At 41.1% G+C, this 21,136-nt stretch overlaps 1 protein-coding gene across 1 annotated transcript in view; it reads right to left on the bottom strand.

Moving 5' to 3' along the window:
• GNA14 (G protein subunit alpha 14) overlaps positions 1-21,136 on the bottom strand; it is a 223,383-nt gene that overhangs the window by 98,080 nt on the left and 104,167 nt on the right. The window contains exon 2 of the mRNA XM_012435583.3: positions 290-474. Within this exon, the coding sequence (XP_012291006.2) occupies positions 290-474 (185 nt within the window). The remainder of the gene's footprint in view (positions 1-289; positions 475-21,136) is intronic.

The following is a 21,136-nucleotide window of genomic DNA, read 5'->3' as shown; positions in this document are numbered from 1 at the left end:
GAAAATATGTGTCTTCCTTTCCTCAGTCCCGGAAACAAGCAACCAAATAACAGCCCAGACTTTGGAATCCCTGCACACTGGGTAGCCTCATGCTACCACCACAAGAGAAGCCCTGCAGAAAGAAGACCAGGGGACCAGCTAAATTCCTCAGACTCCTCTCAATGATCTCCACCCCAGGGATCAAGCACTTCTTTTGGCATCTGACCAAAGCATGCAGGGAATCTTTGTGCTAACCAGAGTGGGCAGGCACACGTTCACAGATAGGGTAAGCAACCTCTAAGCACGTTACCTTATTCTGCTCACACACATATTGTATCCTTAGCGTGTCCATCGCTCTGATCATGGATTGTATGGCAGTGAATATGTTTTGGTAAACCAGCTTTGCGAACCCCTTTCTGTCTTCATCGCTGTAACCAGACCCATGGATAATTCTCATCTGCTTGATAAAGGTGCTTTTCCCACTTTCACCAGTTCCTATAAGACAAAACAAGTAGAAAACGCTGTCAGCAGACTTCCAAAGGAACACATGGAGAAACAGAGGACCTCCTGGTAGTATTAGTCCACATCCCAATTAACAGGTTGATGGGATGGATTTGTAAGGGGCTGGCAAACACTTATGCAGTTTTAGGTTACAGAGCAGTGCCAGCCCAAGCCTCAGGCAAGTGCCATCTTCAGTCCAGGAAAACGCTTCCCTACATCCTTGCCCTAAGTCCTTGAGAGAACAGACAAACGTGCCTGAAAGACCTGAGCATTTGAGGGCTTTGTCACTGCGAAGATAGCGGTGGCAGTGATGGGGTTGCTTCAGAGTGCAGCGTGGATTTGAGCCATGGGAACACATGGAGGAGAGAAAAAGGCTCATTAATCAGTAATTCCTTCCTTTCAGATACATGAATATTCTTCATCCTTGCACAAGAAAGCACAATTTCCCAGCAATGCCAAGTGTCTATGTGCTCGCGTCTTTTCATGTCTCAACATGCAGTTCAGGAGGTCCTCAAAACTCACAACACTTGCACATGGCAGCCAAGGAACGCTTTACAATATTAAGCCATTCCTACTGTTCTTAAATGTACATTGATGTCCAGATAGAACATAAATGCAATATGACATCAAACTCTACATTCATATCAGATTGAGATTTTGCTTGAAAAGCCAGTAAAAGCTGCAGTATAAGTGACAGAAGTGACAGAAATTTAGACAATTAAAATATTTGCTAATATTTTCTTTGATAATTTATCATATGACATCCCATTACTGTGTCTGGAACATGATGTGTCCTATTCATGGTTCATTTCCAAATCTAAGAATTGCTTTAAGAATTGTATTAACAGTTCAGGTTGATATGCCCCTATCAGGGCAAAGTTTCAATTGAAATAAGGACTTTCTTCAAATTGAATGAGAAACGACAAGAGAACAAAAACAGCTCAAGAAAAGTTGTATACTTTAAATAGATGCACCATATAGTATGTGAATTATATCTCTATAAAGCTGTTACAAAAAAGGAAAAGTTGGCCAGTCATGGTGGCTCATGCCTGTAATCCCAGAAGTTTGGGAGGCCAAGGCAAGTGGACCACTTGACGTCAGGAGTTCAAGATCAGCCTGGCTAACATGGTGAAATCCCATCTCTATTAAAAGTACAAAAACTTAGCTGGGCTTGGTGGCAGGTGCCTGTCATCTTAGTTACTAGGGAGGCTGAGGCAGGAGAATTGCTTAAGCCTGGGAGGTAGAGGTTGCAGTGAGCTGAGATCACACCACTGCACTCCAGCCTGGGTAACAGAGTGAGACTCTGTCTCAAAAAGAAACAAAAGTAAATGTCTAACTCAGCATTTCTGTCGAAAGTATATAAATTATGTAAAAATCTTAATTAGAACAATACAAGTAGTGATTTTGTCATACTGATGGCAAAAATTATGGAACAGCAAATGATTTATTAATTATAAATTTTTTTTTATTTTTAAATTTTTTTGTAGAGACAAAATCTCACCATGTTGCCCAGGCTGGTCTCAAACTCCTGGCATAAAGTGATGCTCCTGCCTTGGCCTCTGAAAGTGTTGGGATTACAGACATGAGCCACTGTGCCAAGTCTTATTAATTATAAATATGTTTATTATTAATCCACATTTTGTTGGTTCAACAGAACATTTAGTCTGCAATTATAGGGAAATTCAAACGTCTTTGACATTTTAGTGACAGAGACATGTTTGTCATGGTTGGAGGATGGAACACAGTAATAACAGTTTGTTGGCTTGATTGTAACCTGTAACCATTTAAACTTATGAGATGTGGGTATCCATGTGTACTCTTACCAGGGCCCTGCAAATATCAGGGTGGGGCCTGTTGCAAGGACCCAATTCAGATCAAACTCTTTGAATTTGGTAAGATTCTTCCTTGAAAGAAAACGTTTCTTCAGATTGATCTTCTCAAAACACAAACCTGATTTTCTCTCTCCCCATCTTCAACTGAGAACCTTCAATGGCTTCCTACTCTACTCAGTAAAGAAGATCAAACTCTTTGGTGTGACTAAGCAGGGTGTGTGGTCAGGCACTACTGTCTTCTCCAGCCTCTTCTCACAATGCACCTGCTTCCACCCTCTGCGCTCCAGCCCCACTGGCTTCTTCCAGACACCCTTCTTGTAGCCTTTGTGCATGCCATTCCCTGTTTCCAGAATGGTCTTCTCCCTCCTGCTCACCTTCACTCTTGACCTTGCTTGGCCTACGTGAAAAGGTCAAGTCCCTGTACACTAGGTTCTCGTGGTGCCATGAGTTTTTCTTTGTGTGGCAACTGTCTCAGCTGCACTTTGCCCATTAATGTGATTCTCTGTTTAATATAACCAGGCATGGTGGCTCACACCTGTAATACCAGCACTTTGGAAGGCCAATGCAGGAGGACCACTTGAGGCAGAGTTCAACACCAGCCAGGGCAACATAGCGAGACATTGTCTCTACCAAAAAAAACCACAAAAAACCCAACTGTGTCTGGTGGCATATGCCTGTAGTCCTAGCTACTCGGGAGGCAGAGGCAGAAGGCTCACATGAGCCCAGGAGTTCAAGGTTGCAGTGAGCTGTGATCACATCACTGCATCACTGCACTCCAGCCTGGGTGACAGAGCAAGACCCCATCTCAAAAAAAAAAAAAAAAAAAAAAGTATCTTCCCTACCAACCTGTAAATTCCATGAAGGGTGATGAGCTATATTTGTTTTTACTCATATTGTTTCTCTTTGCACCTGGTATAATGCCTGACACTTAGTACATGCTTACTAAATATTTTTTAATTGATTTGTTAAATTTTGATAAAATGCACATAACATAAATTGTATCATCTTAACCATTTTTAAATGTACAGTTCAGTAGTGTTAAGTACATTCACAGTGTTATGCAATCAATCCCCAGAACTCTTTTCATCTTGCAAAATCAAAACTCTGTACCCATTAAACAATACTGCTCATTCCTCTCTCCCTTGCCAGCCCCTGGTAACCACTATTCTCCTTTCAATCTCTGTGAATTTGACTATTCCAGGTGCTTCATACAAATGGAATCACACAATATTTGTCATTTTGTGACTGGCTTATTTCACTTAGCATAACATCCTCAAGGTTCATCCTTGACATGTAGCATGTGTCAGAATTTCCTTCCTTAAGATTGAATAACTCTCAGGAGTTTTTTGAATACATAATGGTGATGAAGAATTCCTGCAGTCTCAACTACCTGTACCCACAGCATGGGTAAACAGGATATGTCATCCTCTCTCCACCACCCTGTGAGCTATGTGGGTTGCAATGACTCCCACCATGGTATAAACAACCACACGGCATGGCAAGCAGGAGCCTTATCCTGACTCTCTGTTTCTCCTTCTGGGTTACCAGTCCAGTTTCAACAATGGCACATGTTGGCATAGCCACCATGTGCCTTGTACTCTATCCAAATTATCCCCTTTAATCCTCACCACCACATGATAAAGTATATGCTATTACTAATACAGTTCAGATGTGTCCCCACCCAAATCTCATGCTGAATTATAACCTCCAGTGCTGGAGATGGGGCCTGGTGGGAGGTGATTGGATCATGGGGGTGGCTTCTCATGAATGGTTTAGCACCATCCCCTTGGTGTTCTTGCAAGATCTGGTTGTTTAAAAGTGTATGGCACGTCCCTCCCTCACTCTCTCATGCTCCTGCTCTGACCACCTGATGTATCTGCTCCCCCTTCGCCCTCCACCATGATTGTAAGTTTCCTGAGGCCTCCCCAAAAGCCAAGCAGAAACCAGCATCATGCTTCCTGCACAGCCTGTGGAACCCTAAGCCAATTCAACCTCTTTTCTTTATAAATTACCCAGTCTCAGGGATTTCTTCATAGCAATGTGAGAACAGACTAATACAATTATTATCTTCATTTTACAGATAAGAAACCTAAGATTCTGATTGGTTAAATAATCTCTGTAAGCTCACAGTCAGCAAGAGAAAGAACTGGGATTTACTCAGAACTGAACGTCAATGACAAACTCAATTATTAGAGAAGAATGTCTTGATCTGATCTAAAGAGGAGAAATCCGAAGTTCACAGTCACACCCTGAAGCTTAAACCTGAGTCAACCCGCTGTCTTGCAGGCTCAGGCTGCTGGGGCACACGGGAGAACCCCCAGATGGGGGAGTGTCCTCACACACAGTCTCACTGGCTTTGCTTCAGCCTCCAGAGACAGGATAGGCAGGCACTGTCTTCCCATCTCAGAGACCAGAAAACTAGCAGTTAGTCAGGGGACAAGCCAAGGTTGGGTGCAAATGCAGAACTGGGGCTGGAGGTTAGGAGCCAATGCCTTGGCCTTCAGCATTCACCGCAGACATCACGTACCCTAGAAAGGATTTCCTTCCCCTGCATGCCACAAAAGTCATCCCTGCCTGCTTTAAGCCCTCAAAGTGCCTTGGATACCCAGAAGCAGCATATCGCCTAAATGCTTGATTGCAGATATATCTCTTACACCTTTCATCTAGTAAAGGCAGGGCCCAGGAGTCACACATTTAGGTACCATGAACAATGTGCCTGCTTTATAGAAAGCACTCAAAGAAATGGTCAATGAAGGAATGAATAAAACAAACATGAGAAGTCAGTAGGTTTCTTCCATAGGCCTTATATCATGGACAACCTTAGAAAAACAAGACATGAATTGAAAGAGTATAAACTGTGATGAGACCACGTCCCCTGGCAGCCACCATTTCATAATGACTCTTGGCTGCATAAACCCTATATGAGAAGTGGGGATCTGTAGAAAGACTTTACACTGTCCAAGCTCAGTTCAAAGTCCCAAATCAGATCAACCCTCTGCTCCTGCAGCATCTTGGAATCCCTGCATCTGACTATGACACTGCCATGTCTTTTCCTATTCCACCCGGCAGAGCTGAGCTCCAATCCAGTGCTAGATTACCTCAAGCAAACATTAGTATAGCCACCTTTACACGTTGTGAAGCTGATGTCAATGCAGAGATTAAGTCACTACCTCAAGACAAGCTGTGGTTTTAGACCTGAAGCCAGAAAAATCACTCAAGACACACTCAAAAATCTACACTGAGAGAATCTTTTTGCTAATAAGAGTCATTCACTTACAATGTTATTAATAGTTAAAGCTGACCCCACCACCAGCCCCAAACACACAAACATTTTTTAAAAGCCACTGATTTTTGCTTTCAGACATGGCGTATTTCAAAAAGAAAATGTTAAAAGTGATTTTAAGGGTTCATACAGGAGAAGATACAGATGTATTCAATAAATACTCTTATTTTATAATATCCTTTAGTTTTAAATTGTGGTTGTTCAAAGAATGAAAAAGCCAAATGTGGGGCAAAAAAGGGCAGGGAAAAGGCAAAGAAGAGAGCCTGAAAGGCACATGGCACCGAGGGCTAAGGTTGAGGGAGCGGACACTCACTGTGCAGAGGGCCTCCGCTCTCATTTAAGCCTCAGCATAACCCAGCCAGTATGTTTTTGTTTTTCAGAAGGAAAATTGAAAATCAGAAAGATTTAATTGGTTGTCCAAGGTCACTCAGTTTGAAAGTGTTGTGGCTTGGGTCCAAATGCAATTTTATGTTGGTGTATGGACTTCCCAGAATAGCACCCCTAGTTATGGGGTGTTACCCCTAGTTATAAGCTGGTTTTACACTGTGTATTTCCCCAAGTACATGGTCTCATCCATTGCTCCTATCAGCTTACGTGCAGTCTTCGCCTGGTACAAAGATTCCAACCCTTGGAACTTTCCCTTTTAGCCTGCAGAGATCTGCTGTAAATAAGATGGTCCCAGCAGCAGGTGAGTGCAGGGGAAGGTAGATGACAGCATAATTCTTTTTTTTTTGAGATGGAGTCTAGCTCTGTCACCCAGGCTGGAGTTCAGTGGCATGATCTCAGTTCACTGCAACCTCCACCTCCCGGGTTCAAGCAATTCTTCTGCCTCAGTGATCCACCAGCCTCACCCTCCCAAAGTGCTGGGATTACAGGCATGAGCCAGAGCACCCAGCCAATTCTCTCTGACAGTGGTGACCAGGACCACAGGGACCAGTTAAACTCCAACTAAGGATCTCAGTGGAGTTTCCTCACTTGTTCTAAACAGGAACTCAACACTCAGACATCAAGTGTGTGACTGTTCATTTATTCATGAAAAGCAAAAGAAAAATCCAAAGGGTATGATTTTTAGAATGAAAACTACTGGTGATTGGAGGACTGGGTGACTTAGATTCTACATCCTATACCTACCTGTCAGAATGTGTGGTTTGGTTCAGTAGCTTGGGTCTGCTCTGCCTTGTTGCTTACTTCTTTGTGAGGAATTTCTCACCGCACCCCCACAAAGGCATGTGCTGGTGGAGGGTCCTCTGCAGCCTGAACAGCTGCAGACAGAGAAGAGAACAGGAGCCCTCACCCTGGCAGCAGCTTTTAGGTTTACAAGGAGGCGGAGGTGTTTTAACTGAAAGGTGAATTTTGGTGTCTGGTTCCAAAGGCATTCACTTAGGTGTAATGGGGCTAGGGATGGAGGGGTCACAGCCCAGAGGGCTTGCGATCCTGGACCCAATCCATAAAATCACAGAGTGAAAGAAGGAATAATACTAACATTCCATCTCTAGTCTCTGTTTCAAATATAATTAGGAGAAATGGCTCTTCATTTAGTTTTTCTCCGTTTTCATATTTGAAAATGAAATCCAACAATGGTAATAAGTACTTTTAAAACTTCAGTATCATCAAAAGCCTGCCATATATATATATTGGAGACAGGGTCTTGCTCTGTTGCTCAGGCTAAAGTGCAGTGGCATGCAGCCTCCGCCTCTGGGTTCAAGCAATTCTCATGCCTCAGCCTCCCCAGTAGCTGGGATTACAGGCATGCACCACCACACCTGGCTAATTTTTGTATTTTTAGTAGAGACAGGGTTTCATCATGTTGCCCAGGCTGGTCTCAAATTCCTAAGCTCAGGCCATCCTCCTGCCTTGGCCTATCAAATTGCTAGGATTACAGGCGTGAGCCACCATCCCTGCTATATTTGAGATAGTTGCTCACATCATCTGACTGCAGCTGTCCTTTGTCATAATCAGTGGCACACTTCTGGGGAAGGCACCCTGGCTAGTAATAGATTCACTAGAAAACTTAACGTCCTTTCTCTGCCTGTGTCCTCTCTGACCTCTCAGCAGAGGGTAAAACTGCTCCTGGTCTAAGGTTCCCATAATCTCCCAAGTCTCCTGCTCTGCAGTTTTGCTTGGTTCCTCTGCCTCCCCTCTCCCACTAAACTTGGACTATTTCCTTTTCCAGGGTAGACACTCAATTACTGGTTAAACTGAACATAGGGACCTTGCTAGTTGGCACATACAGATACTTTGTTCTATTTGAAGTTAAAGCTCACCTCCGCTGGCTTCCTGCTTACTGTGGGTGACAGCTGTATGCCTTTGACCTTGCGGGTTGGGGATTTAAGTACAAGACACTTGCTCCTCATCTTCCACTCAACTAGTGTTTCTCAAACCCCAATTATTTGTATACCAACTTTGTGATTTTTGTCATACCCATGTGTCACCTGTGTGATTATTTAATATTTAGCTTTATTTTTTATTTAAATAAACTTGTAATGAAAGGAAACCTGAGTGTCATAAGTAAAGGACAGGTATTATTTCCCATGATCGAACTAAATATAACAAAATGAATGACTTCAGAAATACTCCAAATAAAAACATTCTTGTCTATCATCAGTGATCTGGGAACCACTTTTTGGAAAACAATATATGACTTATCATTTCTTAATGTGAAATTTGCCCTTTTACTTTTCAACCTTAAAGGAGATTCCTCCACTCTTCTCTCTAGAGTCTTCTGAAATTCTACCCATAAACCTCATCCAAATACAAAATAACCAAGGGTTGAAACTCATATAACTGAAAAAGGCCTTTGGAGCCAGGAAGAAACAGAGGCCAAAGCAACATAAATCTTTCCCAAGTGATAGTCCAAGGACATTGAAACAGAAAGCCATTGTTCTAAAGTTTACATAAAATTCAGAAAGACTGCCTTCTCGAGTGCCAAAGCAGGCTGATAAAGCTTCCTAGTCTCCAATAGTCTGTGATGTGTTCTGAAATCATCGTGAGAAGCCACTGTTTTTAGCTCAGTTTTGCATGAGACAAAGTAAATAGAACAAAAGAAGTCAGAACAAGAATGAGGACACAGTTCTGGATGTTGCTCATGCTGTCTCAATCATCTATGTGCCCAAAAGGCAGAGGACGGACATGCACATAACTGATGTGGCCAGCAGGTTGGCTGTCTAAGGACAGGGACCTTTTTTTTTCCTCTTGTTTCCGGGTATCTTTGTATCTAAAAAAGCACAGAGTAAAAGCCTAATAAAATATGCATGAATGGTATTTATTGGCTGTAGACAGCCAGGATGGCTTCGGTTTAATGAAGTGGATTTCCCGCTCAGAGTAGATGAGTCTGTTGAGTATGTGAAGCAACCTCCCCAGTGAGCAGGTGCTCTGACACCTGCCCTTTCTGATGAAGACACTTGAGGCCAACACAGCAGGAGGCTCAGGTTCCATTTCAGGGCTTTTTAATAGAGTGATAAAGGACTTAAGAACATTCCTTTTGTAATCTTTAGGGAGCAGCGGTTCTCAGCAGCAGGCCTGCCCAGAGGATGGTTCCAGGCCTTTGGGGGCACTCTGCTTGGCCCCGGAGAACTCATAGCTGACCTCGGGCAGTAGCTACCCATGCAGTGGAAGTTTCTGCACCTGTATATGCTGCAATCCTGGTGCTTGTCACTCTAAAGATACTCATTTATAAGAGAATCAACTAATGCTGAGAAAAATTCCAAATGATTACCTACCTAAGTGCAGGACAGCATCCAATGAGGGAGACAGATCTTCATTAAAAATACAGATTCTTGGGCCCCTTGTCAGGTCTAGTAATTTTGACCAGTTTGAAAATATGCATTTTTCACCACTATTCCAGGAGTTTTGATCCACCCAGTCTACAGACTAGTTGGGAAACACTTCTCTGGGGCCCTTCCGAAGGGAACCTGCACTAATAGAATATGCCCGGGACTGGAGTGCTCAAGCTGCTACATCACATTTAGTTTAGTTGATGGTTTTTTCCAAGCAAGTTCCAATTTTATTTCTGCATGAATAAAACATCCCCTCTGGAGCTCCGTTTTTCAATTTCCTGGGGAAAACATTTTTAAAGTGCCAGTAAGATTCACTGCTCCGAGTTACTCCTGCCAGTTTCTGCCCAGGCCCTACATCACCACCACGGCCAGGGCACTCTCCCAGCTTCTGTTCTTGCAAATAGAGGAGGTGCTATTTTTCACCATAAAAGAGGAAGTAACAATAATTCTAGGCAACACAGAACTGGAAACAATTGGAGACAGGGTTCATGGCTGCTCTCTCAACAAAAGAGGTTAATACAAGACTTTTGAAACAAAAAAGGAAAGTTGAAAGAAACTAAGTGATGAGGCTTAATACACAGTTTAAGATTGAAAAGAACAATGGCAGAACAATGGAGCAGAATTCAAAAGATGTTGTATTATTTTTGTTTTTTTGTTTTTGAGATAGTTTTGCTCTATTGCCCAGGCTAGAGTGCAGCCACGTGATCTCTCAGTTCACTGCACCCTCTGCCTCCCAGGTTCAATCAATTCTTCTGCCTCAGCCTCCCAAGTAGCTGGGATTACAAGTGAGAGATATGGTGAACTCCAAGTTTCTCTTCAAAGAATCAGCATGTCCGTGTGTTAAGCTCTCTTATTCTTTAATTCTCCATTTTAAAGTTTAACTTCCTGGTTCTCTTCGCCCCCTTGCCTTTAGTTTCAGTAAGCAACTTTCCCGCTAGTTTGAATCAGTAGTTCACATCTGTTCCCCTGGTCACCTGCTTTGACCTGAGTCACCCCTGCTCACTGGCTCACACCTGTTCCCTAACTGTCCTTCCCACCAAACTACCCACCCCACCACTCTGGCTTGTACCCCTGCTCTCTTTAAAATAGCCAACCAGAATTAGCTTAGACTATGTGGTCTAACCCTAGCCAATAGGGGAATGACACAGCAGTAGGGGCTACCTGGGTCAAGAATAAGAACCCCTTCCCCTCCCTTGTCCAGGTGTGTACTCACCATTGCTCCATCTGTGAGATGCACCCTTCTATAGAAGTAAATTGCCTTGCTGAGGAAATTTATATTCAAGTGCTACTTCTTTTGTGGCACCAAAAATTTACATATAACACAAGTGTGTGCCACCACATCCAGCAAATTTTTGTATTTTTAGTAGAGATGGGGTTTCACTATGTTGGCCAGGCTTGTCTCAAACTCCTGGTCTCAAGCAGTCCACCCACCTCAACCTCCCAGAGTGCTGGATTATAGGTGTGAGACACTGTGCTCCACCTTGTTAGTCTTTTTGATTCTTTAATCTGCAAAACCATCTTAATGTCTCACCAAGAAAAGCAGCAATCCCAAATATTTCCTGGTACTTTCTATCATCTTTGGGTCTCATTTTGATAAAGACAGAATTTTCAAGTCCTAACTTGATTTGTGAGTAGCTCTTATATCAGGCAAAGTCAAAGGGTCATGCTAACAATTTTTAATCACAGAGAATTTTTGAATAATTGTTTTTCTAATTTAAGATATCAAAAATATTTCTTCTATTTGCCATAGTGCATTTTTTCTACATCTGTATGCATCTTTTTTTTTTTTATTGCATTTTAGGTTTTGGGGTACATGTGAAAAACATGCAAGATTGTTGCATAGGTGCATACTTGGCAGTGTGATTTGCTGCCTTCCTCCCCTTCATCTATATGTGGCATTTCTCCCCATGCTATCTCTCCCCAACTCCCTACCCTGCACTGTCCCCCCCACTCCTCCCCAACAGACCCCAGTGTATAGTGCTCCCCTCCCTGTGTCCATGTGTTCCCATTGTTCAACACCCACCTATGAGTGAGAACATGCAATGTTTGATTTTGTGTTCTTGTGTCAGTTTGCTGAGAATGATGGTTTCCAGGTTCATCCATGTCCCTACAAAGGACGCGAATTCATCGTTTTTGATGGCTGCATAATATTCCATTGGGTATATGTACCACATTTTTCCTGTCCAGTCTATCACTGATGGGCACTTGGGTTCGTTCCAGGTCTTGCTATTGTAAACTGTGCTGCAATGAACATTCGTGTGCATATGTCCTTATAGTAGAATGATTTATAATCCTTTGGATATATACCCAGTAATGGGATTGCTGGGTCAAATGGAATTTCTATTTCTAGGTCCTTGAGGAATCACCACACTGTCTTCCACAATGGTTGAACTAATTTACACTCCCACCAACAGTGTAAAAGTGTTCCTATTTCTCCACATCCTCTCCAGCATCTGTTGTCTCCAGATTTTTTAATGATCGCCGTTCTAACTGGCGTGAGATGGTATCTCAATGTAGTTTTGATTTGCATTTCTCTAACGACCAGGGATGATGAGCAGTTTTTCATATGCTTGCTGGCCTCATGTATGTCTTCTTTTGTAAAGTATCTGTTCATATCCTTTGCCCATTTTTGAATGGGCTTGTTTGTTTTTTTCTTGTAAATCTTTTTTAGCTCGTTGTAAATTCTGGATATCAGCCCTTTGTCAGATGGGTAGGCTGCAAATTTTTTTTCCCATTCTGTTGCTTGCCGATTGACTCTATTGACTGTTTCTTTCACTGTGCAGAAGCTGTGGAGTATGATTAGGTCCCATTTGTCTATTTTGGCTTTTGTTGCCAATGCTTTTGGTGTTTTGGTCATGAAGTCCTTGCCTACGCCTATGTCCTGAATGGTTTTGCCTAGGTTTTCTTCTAGGGTTTTTATGGTGTTAGGTCTTATGTTTAAGTCTTTAATCCATCTGGAGTTAATTTTAGTGTAAGGTGTCAGGAAGGGGTCCAGTTTCTGCTTTCTGCATATGGCTAGCCAGTTTTCCCAACACCACTTATTAAACAGGGAATCCTTTCCCCATTGCTTGTTTTTATCAGGTTTGTCAAAGATCGGATGGTTGTAGATATGTTGTGTTGCCTCCCACGCCTCTGTTCTGTTCCATTGGTCTATATCTCTGCTTTGGTACCAGTACCATGCTGTTTTGATTACTGTAGTCTTGTAGTATAGTTTGATGTCCAGTAGTATGATGCCTCCCGCTTTGTTCTTTTTGCTTAGAATTGACTTGGCTATGCGGGCTCTCTTTTGGTTCCATATGAAGTTTAAGGTGGTTTTTTCCAGTTCTGTGAAGAAGGTCATTGGTAGCTTGATGGGGATAGCGTTGAATCTGTAAATCACTTTGGGCAGTATGGCCATTTTCACGATTTTGATTCTTCCTAACCATGAACATGGAATGTTTCTCCATCTGTTTGTGTCCTCTCTTATTTCGTTGAGCAGTGGTTTGTAGTTCTCCTTGAAGAGGTCCTTTACGTTCCTTGTTAGTTGTATTCCTAGGTATTTTATTCTCTTTGTAGCAATTGTGAATGGCAGTTCGTTCTTGTTTTGGCTCTCTTTAAGTCTGTTATTGGTGTATAGGAATGCTTGTGATTTTTGCACATTGATTTTGTATCCTGAGACTTTGCTGAAGTTGCTTATCAGTTTCAGGAGATTTTGGGCTGAGACAATGGGGTCTTCTAGATACACAATCATGTCATCTGCAAATAGAGACAATTTGACTTCCTCCTTTCCTAATTGAGTACCCTTTATTTCTTTTTCTTGCCTGATTGCTCTGGCTAGAACTTCCAGTACTATACTGAATAGGAGTGGTGAGAGGGCATCCTTGTCTAGTGCCAGATTTCAAAGGGAATGCTTCCAGTTTTTGCCCATTCAGTATGATATTGGCTGTTGGTTTGTTGTAAATAGCTTTTATTATTTTGAGATATGTTCCATCGATACCTAGTTTATTGAGGGTTTTTAGCATAAAGGGCTGTTGAATTTTGTCAAAGACCTTCACTGCATCAATTGAGATAATCATGTGGTTTTTGTCTTTGGGTCTGTTTATGTGGTGAACTACATTTATAGACTTGCGTATATTGAACCAGCCTTGCATCCCCGGGATGAATCCTACTTGATCATGGTGGATAAGCTTTTTGATGTGCTGTTGTAATCGGCTTGCCAGTATTTTATTGAAGATTTTTGCATCTCTGTTCATCATGGACAGTGGCCTGTAGTTTTCTTTTCTTGTTGAGTCTCTGCTGGGTTTTGGTATCAAGATGATGTTGGTCTCATAAAATGATTTGGGAAGGATTCCCTCTTTTTGGATTATTTGGAATAGTTTCAGAAGGAATGGTACCAGTTCCTCTTTGTATGTCTGGTAGAATTCAGCTGTGAACCCATCTGGACCTGGGCTTTTTTTGGGTGGTAGGCTCTTAATTGCTGCCTCGACTTCAGACCTTGTTATTGGTCTATTCAGGGTTTTGACTTCTTCCTGGTTTAGGCTTGGGAGGAGGCAACTGTCCAGGAATTTATCCATTTCATCCAGGTTTTCTAGTTTATGTGCATAGAGTTGTTCGTAATAATCTCTGATGATGGTTTGAATTTCTGTGGAATCTGTGGTGATATCCACTTTATCATTTTTTATTGCATCTATTTGGTTATTCTCTTTTTTCCTTTTTATTAATCTGGCTAGTGGTCTTTTGTTGATGTTTTCAAAAAACCAGCTCCTGGATTTATTGATTTTTAAAAGGGTTTTTCATGTCTCTATCTCCTTCAATTCTGCTTTGATCTTAGTTATTTCTTGTCTTCTGCTAGGTTTTGAGTTTTTTTGATCTTGCTCCTCTAGCTCTTTCAATTTTGACGATAGGGTGTCAATTTTAGATCTCTCCTTTCTTCTCATGTGTGCACTTATTGCTATATATTTTCCTCTAGAGGCTGCTTTAAATGCGTCCCAGAGATTCTGGTATGTGGTGTCTTCGTTCTCGTTGGTTTCGAAGAACATCTTTATTTCTGCCTTCATTTCATTGTTTATCCAGTCAACATTCAGGGGAATGTTGTTCAGTTTCCATGAAGCTGTGTGGTTCTGGGTTGGTTTCTGAATTCTGAGTTTTAACTTGATTGCACTGTGGTCTGAGAGACTGTTTGTTATGGTTTCCGTTCTTTTGCATTTGCTGAGGAGTGATTTACTTCCAATTATGTGGTCAATTTTAGAGTAGGTATGATGTGGTGCTGAGAAGAATGTATATTCTGTGGATTTGGGGTGGAGAGTTCTCTAAATGTCTATTAGGTTTGCTTGGTCCAAGTCTGAGTTCAAGTCCTGGATATCCTTGTTAATTTTCTGTCTCATTGATCTGTCTAATATTGACAATGGTGTGTTGAAGTCTCCCACTATTATTGTGCGGGAGTCTAGGTCTCTTTGTAAGTCATTAAGAACTTGCCTTATGTATCTGGGTGCTCCTGTATTAGGTGCATATATATTTAGGATCGTTAGCTCTTCCTGTTGCATTGATCCTTTTACCATTATGTAATGTCCTTCTTTCTCTCATTTGATCTTTGTTGCTTTAAAGTCTATTTTATCAGAGATGAGAATTGCAACTCCTGCTTTTTTTTACTCTCCATTTGCTTGGTAAATCTTCCTCCATCCCTTTATTTTGAGCCTTTGTGTATCCTTGCATGTGAGATGGGTTTCCTGGATACAGCACACTGATGGGTTTTGGCTTTTTATCCAATTTGCCAGTCTGTGTCTTTTGATTGGGGCATTTAGTCCATTTATGTTTAGGGTTAATACTGTTATGTGTGAATTTGATCCTGCCATTTTGATGCTAGCCAGCTGTTTTGCCCCTTGGTTGATGCAGATTCTTCATTTTGTTGATGCTCTTTACCATTTGGTATGTTTTTGTAGTGGCTGATACTGGTTGTTCTTTTCTATGTGTAGTGCCTCTTTCAGCAGCTCTTGTAAAGCCAGTCTGGTGGTGATGAAATCTCTGAGTACTTGCTTGTTCACAAAGGATTTTATTTTTCCTTCACTTATGAAGCTTATTTTGGCTGGATATGAAATTCTGGGTTGAAAGTTCTTTTCTTTAAGGATGTTGAATATCGGCCCCCACTCTCTTCTGGCTTGTAGGGTTTCTGCTGAGAGATCTTCTGTGAGTCTGATGGGCTTCCCTTTGTGGGTAACCCAATCTTTCTCTCTGGCTGCCCTTAGCATTTTCTCCTTCATTTCAACCCTGGTGAATCTGACGATTATGTGCCTTGGGGTTGCTCTTCTAGAGGAATATCTTTGTGGTGTTCTCTGTATTTCCTGGACTTGACTATTGGCCTGCCTTGCTAGGTTGGGGAAGTTTTCCTGGATAATATCCTGAAGAGTATTTTCCAGCTTGAATGAATTCTCTTCGTCACATTCAGGTACACCTATCAAGGTGGCAAAACAGCCGCGCCGGCCAAAACAGCTGCACTGGTGACCCGTGGGGCTCCTCCACCTGCGAATCTCCGGTCTGTGGGCAATAAAAATCCGTCTGGAAATGTGGCGTCCACTCACCCTCTGCACTTTCACTCAGAGCTGCAATCCTGAGCTGGATCTAACCGGCCATCTTCTAGTTGTTTCTCTGTATGCATCTTTTTTACTGATACAAAGTATTTTACATGTTTATGGGGTACCTGTGAGTATCTGTTACATGGATAAAATCAAGCCAGGGTATTTGGGGTATGCATCATCTTGAATATTTATCATGTCTATGTGTTAGTAACATTTTAAGTCCTCTCTTCTAGCTACTTTGAGTATACAATACATTGTTGCTAACTATGGTAACTTCACTTTGCTATCAAATATTGGGCTTATTTCTTTTGTCTAACTGTATGTTTGCACCCACTCATCAACCTTCCTTCATCCTTCCCTCCCACCCACACACCGTTCCTGGACTTTGGTATTTATTATTCTATTCTCTGCTCCACAAGACTAAGTGTTTTATCTCCCACCTATGAGTACGAACATACAGTATCTGTCTTGCTGTGCCTGGCTTATCCCACTTAACATAATGACCTCCATTTCCACCCATGTTGCTGCAAATGACAGGATTTCATTCTTTTTTTAATGGCCGGATAGTATCCCACTATGTATATATACCACACTTTTTTTATCCATCCATCCATCAATGGACACTTAGGTTGATTCCATATCTTTTCTATTGTGAATAGGGTGATAAACATGTGAGCATAGGTATTCTGGTGATATACAGATTTCTATTTGAATAAATATCTAGTAATAGGATTGCTGGATTATATAGTAATTCTATTTTGAATTGTTTGAGAATTCTCTTACTGTTTTCCATAGTGGTTGTATTAATTTACATTCCCACCAACAGTGTATGAGTCCCCTTTTCTCTGCATCCTTGCCAATATGTTTTGTATTTTTAATAATGGCCATTCTAACTAGGGATCAGTGTTATCTCATTATGGTTTTGATTTGCATTTCCTGACAATCAGTGATATTGAGCATTTTTTCACATATCTGTTGGCCATTTGTATGTTTTCTTTTAAAAAATTCATATTCATGTTCTTAGTCCACTTTTTAATGGAATTGTTTTTTATTGTTGAATTGTTTGAGTTCCTTGTATATTCTGGATATTAACCCCTTGTTGATTAATAGTTTGCAAATATTTTCTTCCATTTAATGAGTTGTTTTGTCATTTATTTCACTCTGTTGAGTGTTTCCTTTGCTGTACAGAATTTTTTTTTTTTTTTTTTGACAGGGTCTCACTCTGTTGCCCAGTCCAGAGTGCAGAGGTACAATCCTAGCTTACTGCAGCCACAAACTCCCAGGCTCAAGTGATCCTCCTGCCTCAGTCTCCCAATTAGCTGGGACTATAGGTGTGTGCCACCACACCCAGTTAATTAAAAAAAATGTTTTAATAAAGACAGCATCTCACTGTGTTGTCAAGGCTCGTGTTGAAATCCTGGCCTCAAGTGATCCTCCTGCCTTGGCCTCCAAACATGTTGGGATTACAAGTGTGAGGACTCACTTCTGACCTGTTCTTTTTTCTCAGGACTGCTTTGCTTTGGCTTTTCAGGCTCTTTTTTCCTTCCATGTGAACTTTAGGATTTTTTTTTTCTCATACTGTGAAATATGTTGGTATTCTGATAAGGATTGCACTGAATCTGTAGATTACTTTTGGAAAATGGCCATTTTAATTATATTAATTCTTCCAAACCATAAGCATGGATGTCTAATTTCATTTATTTGTGTCTTTTCCAATTTCTTTCAGCAGCATTTTATAGTTTTCTTTGCATAGATCTTTCACCTCCTTGGTTAAATTTATTCCTAGGTATTTTATTTCTTTTTAGCTATTGAAAATGGCATTGCTTTCTTGATTTCCTTTTCAGCTGGTTCGTAATTGGTGTATAGAAATGATACTAATTTTTGTATGTTGATTTTGTGTCCTGTAACTTTATGGCATTTATTTATCAAATATAGGAGTTTTTGGTGGTCTTTAGGTTTTTCTAGATATGAGATCATATCATCTTGTTTATAGATTACAGCATTCAAATGTCTAATAAAATGTGCCTCCCTCAGGCACACTCAGGAAAAAATAAGTTTTTATCAACAGCAAAGAGGTACAATTTGACTTCCTCTTTCCCAATTTGGATGCCTTTGATTTCTTTGTCTTGCTTGATTGCTCTGGCTAGAACTTCCAGCACTATGTTGAATAGGAGTGGTGAAAGTGGGCATCCTTGTCTTGTACCAGACCTTAGAAGAAAGTGTTTCACCTTGTCCCCATTTGGTATGATGTTAGCTGTGAGTTTTTTTATAGATGGCCTTTATTATTTTAAGGTATGTGCCTTCAACTTCTAGTTTGTTGGGGTTTTATCATGAAGGGATGTTGAATTTTGTCAAATGCTCTTTCTGCATTTATTGAGGTGATAACATGTTTTTTGTCCTTCATTCTATTGATGTGCTAGATCATGTTTATTAATTTGCATATGTTGGACCATTCTTGTATCCCTGGTATAAATCCTACTTGGTCACATTATCTTCATGATGTGCTGTTGCATTTGGTTTGCTAGTATTTAGTCGAGGATTTTTGCATCTATGTTCATCAGGGATATTTGATTGTTGTTTTCTTTTTCTGTTGTATCCTTACCTGGTTATGGTATCAGGGTAATGCTGACCTTGTAAAATGGAATGAGTTAAGGAGAGTTTCCTCCTCTTCAATTTTAGGAATACTTTCAGGAAGACTGGTATTAGTTCTTCATTATACATTTGGTAGAATTTGGCTGTGGATCTATTTGGTCCAGCTTTTTCTTTGTTGGGAGACATTTTTATTACTGATTCAATCTCAGTAGTTTTAATTGATTGGTTTAGGTTTTCTATTTCTTCCTGATTGAACCTTAGTTGGTTGTATATTTAAATGAATTTATTTATCCATTTCCTCTAGGTTTTCAGCTTGTCAGTATATAGTTGCTCATAATAGTCTCTGATGATCTTTTGTATTTCTGTAATATTTGTTTGAATGTCTCCTTTTTCATTTCTGATTATGTTTATTTGGGCCTTCTTTCATCTTGGTTAGTCTAGCTAACAGTTTATCAATTTTGTTTATCTTTTCAAATAACCAACTTTTAATTTCATTGATCTTTTGTAATTTTTTTAGTCTCTATTTTATTTAGTTTTGCTCTGATCTTTATTATTTATTTCCTTTGGCTAATGTTGGTTTTGGTTTGTTCTTGCTTTTTAGTTCCTTGGAATGCACCATTAGGCTATTTATTTGTTTTTGATGCAGACATTTACTGCTATAAACTTCCCTCTTAAAACTTTACTGTGTCCCACAGGTTTTGGTATACTGTGTTTCCATTTTCATTTGTTTCAAAAATATTTTAAATTTCCACATTAATTTCTTCATGACCAAATAATGATTCAAGAATATGTTGTTTAATTTCCATGTATTTGTATAGTTTCCAAAGTTCCTCTTGGTATTCATTCCTAGTTTTATTCCATTGTGGTCTGAGAAAATAATGACATAATTTTGATTTTTAAAAACTTGTTAAGACTTGTTTTGTGGCCTAAAATATGGTTTATCATAAAGAATGTTCCATGTGCTGAAAAGAATATATACTTTATAGTTGTTGGATAAAATGTTCTCTAAATGTATGTTTGGTCAATTTGGCCTAAAGTCCAGATTAAATCCAATGTTTCTTTGTTGATTTTCTGTCTAAATGGTTTGTCTAATGATGAGAGTGGAGTGTTGAAGTCCCCTACTATTACTGTACTGGAGTCTCTCTCTCTCTTTAGATCTAGTAATATTTGCTTATGGATGTGAGTGCTCCAGTTTTGGGAGCATATATATTTAAAGTTGTTATTTCCTCTTGCTGGATTTATCCTTTTACTATTATACCTGACTTTTTTGTCTTTTGAAATCTGTTTTATCTGATGTAAGTATAGTTACTCCTGCTTGCTTTCAGTTTCTGTTTGTATGGCATATATATATATATATATATATATATATATATATATATATTTGTAGATGGAGTTTTGCTCTTGTTGCCCAGGCTGGAGTGCAATGGTGCAATCCTGGCTCACCAAAACCTCCACCTCCTGGGTTCAAGTAATTCTCCTGCCTCAGCCTCCCAAGTAGCTGGGATTAGAGGCATGCACCACCACACCTAATTTTGTATTTTTAGTAGAGATGGAGCTTCTCTATGTTGGATAGGGCACTTTGGCTTTGATTTTGCGTGCATGCCATTGTGTAGTCCTACATGATTTCTTCAGCTGTAAACAGTGTCAATGGTGTCTGTGATTTTCTCAGTGGCTTAGGGTGCAGTTATTAGTGAGTCTGTGGTAAAGTTTTGCTGGGGACTAAGACTCCAGATAGCCAGTCTGCAGGCCCTAGTGGTGACAGCAGTGAGCTGAGCATGCCTGTCCTTAAGGCAACAGTGTATGTTGGTTCTGGTGTTAGTGGGTCTAGGTGGGCCAATTCCAGGGCTTTCACTTGGCTTGCTCAGATGCCGGTGGTGGCAGCAGTGGGCCAGGCATGTGGGCATGTTCTCAGACCAATGGGCAGCAGGTATGATGTGGGCAATGGCAGTAGCAGTGATGGAGCAGCTCACTGGAACCCAAATGGTCCATGCTGTTGTTCCTGGTATCTGCAAAAGTCTAGGAGAGTCAGTCCCCTGGCCTTCAGGTGGTTTGTGCATATGGGTACCAGCTGTGGTGGTATCAGCAAGTTGGGTGAGCCCAATCTCAGACCCTGGAAGGAGTGTTCAAGTGTTAATGGTTTTGGACTGGGTTGGTCGAACCCAGGCCTCTGGATGGCAGGCTCAAGTCATGGGGGAAGGGAACTAGGCTGGTAGACTTGTCCTCAGGGCCCCTGGTAGTGAGTTCATGTGCCAGTGCTGATAGGCAAAGGCCAAGCAGTCCACAGGCGACTGGCAGAATGTTCAGGTGGGGCAGCAGTGGCTGCACTACAGGCCTGCCTCCAGAGAGGATGAGGTCACTCAGTGGAAGCTGCTTAGGCAACTGTGAAGCTCACAGTTTGCTGGCATCTTGGTCCCACAGCAGCCTGCAGCATCAGCAGTGCTGTTTGTCTTTGGGGCATGTGAAAGTGCCTGGCCTCTCCTCTTCCTTCTTGGCCTGGTAGCAGCAGAAGCGGTGTTGACCTCAGGGCAGGACACAGTCCTTTAAGGATTGTGCTCTCAGGCTGGTGCCCACTGTGGGCATGCCACCAGGGAGGGCAGGGTCATTCTCAGTGGGAGCAGCATA

This window comes from Aotus nancymaae, unplaced genomic scaffold (assembly GCF_030222135.1).
Source record: "Aotus nancymaae isolate 86718 unplaced genomic scaffold, 86718_ANA_hifiasm-v0.15.2.pri h1tg000041l, whole genome shotgun sequence".
In the NCBI taxonomy this organism is placed as follows: Eukaryota; Metazoa; Chordata; class Mammalia; order Primates; family Aotidae; genus Aotus; species Aotus nancymaae.
The sequence above is the reverse complement of the archived record's forward strand: the minus strand, read 5'-3'. Positions and strand labels throughout refer to the sequence as shown.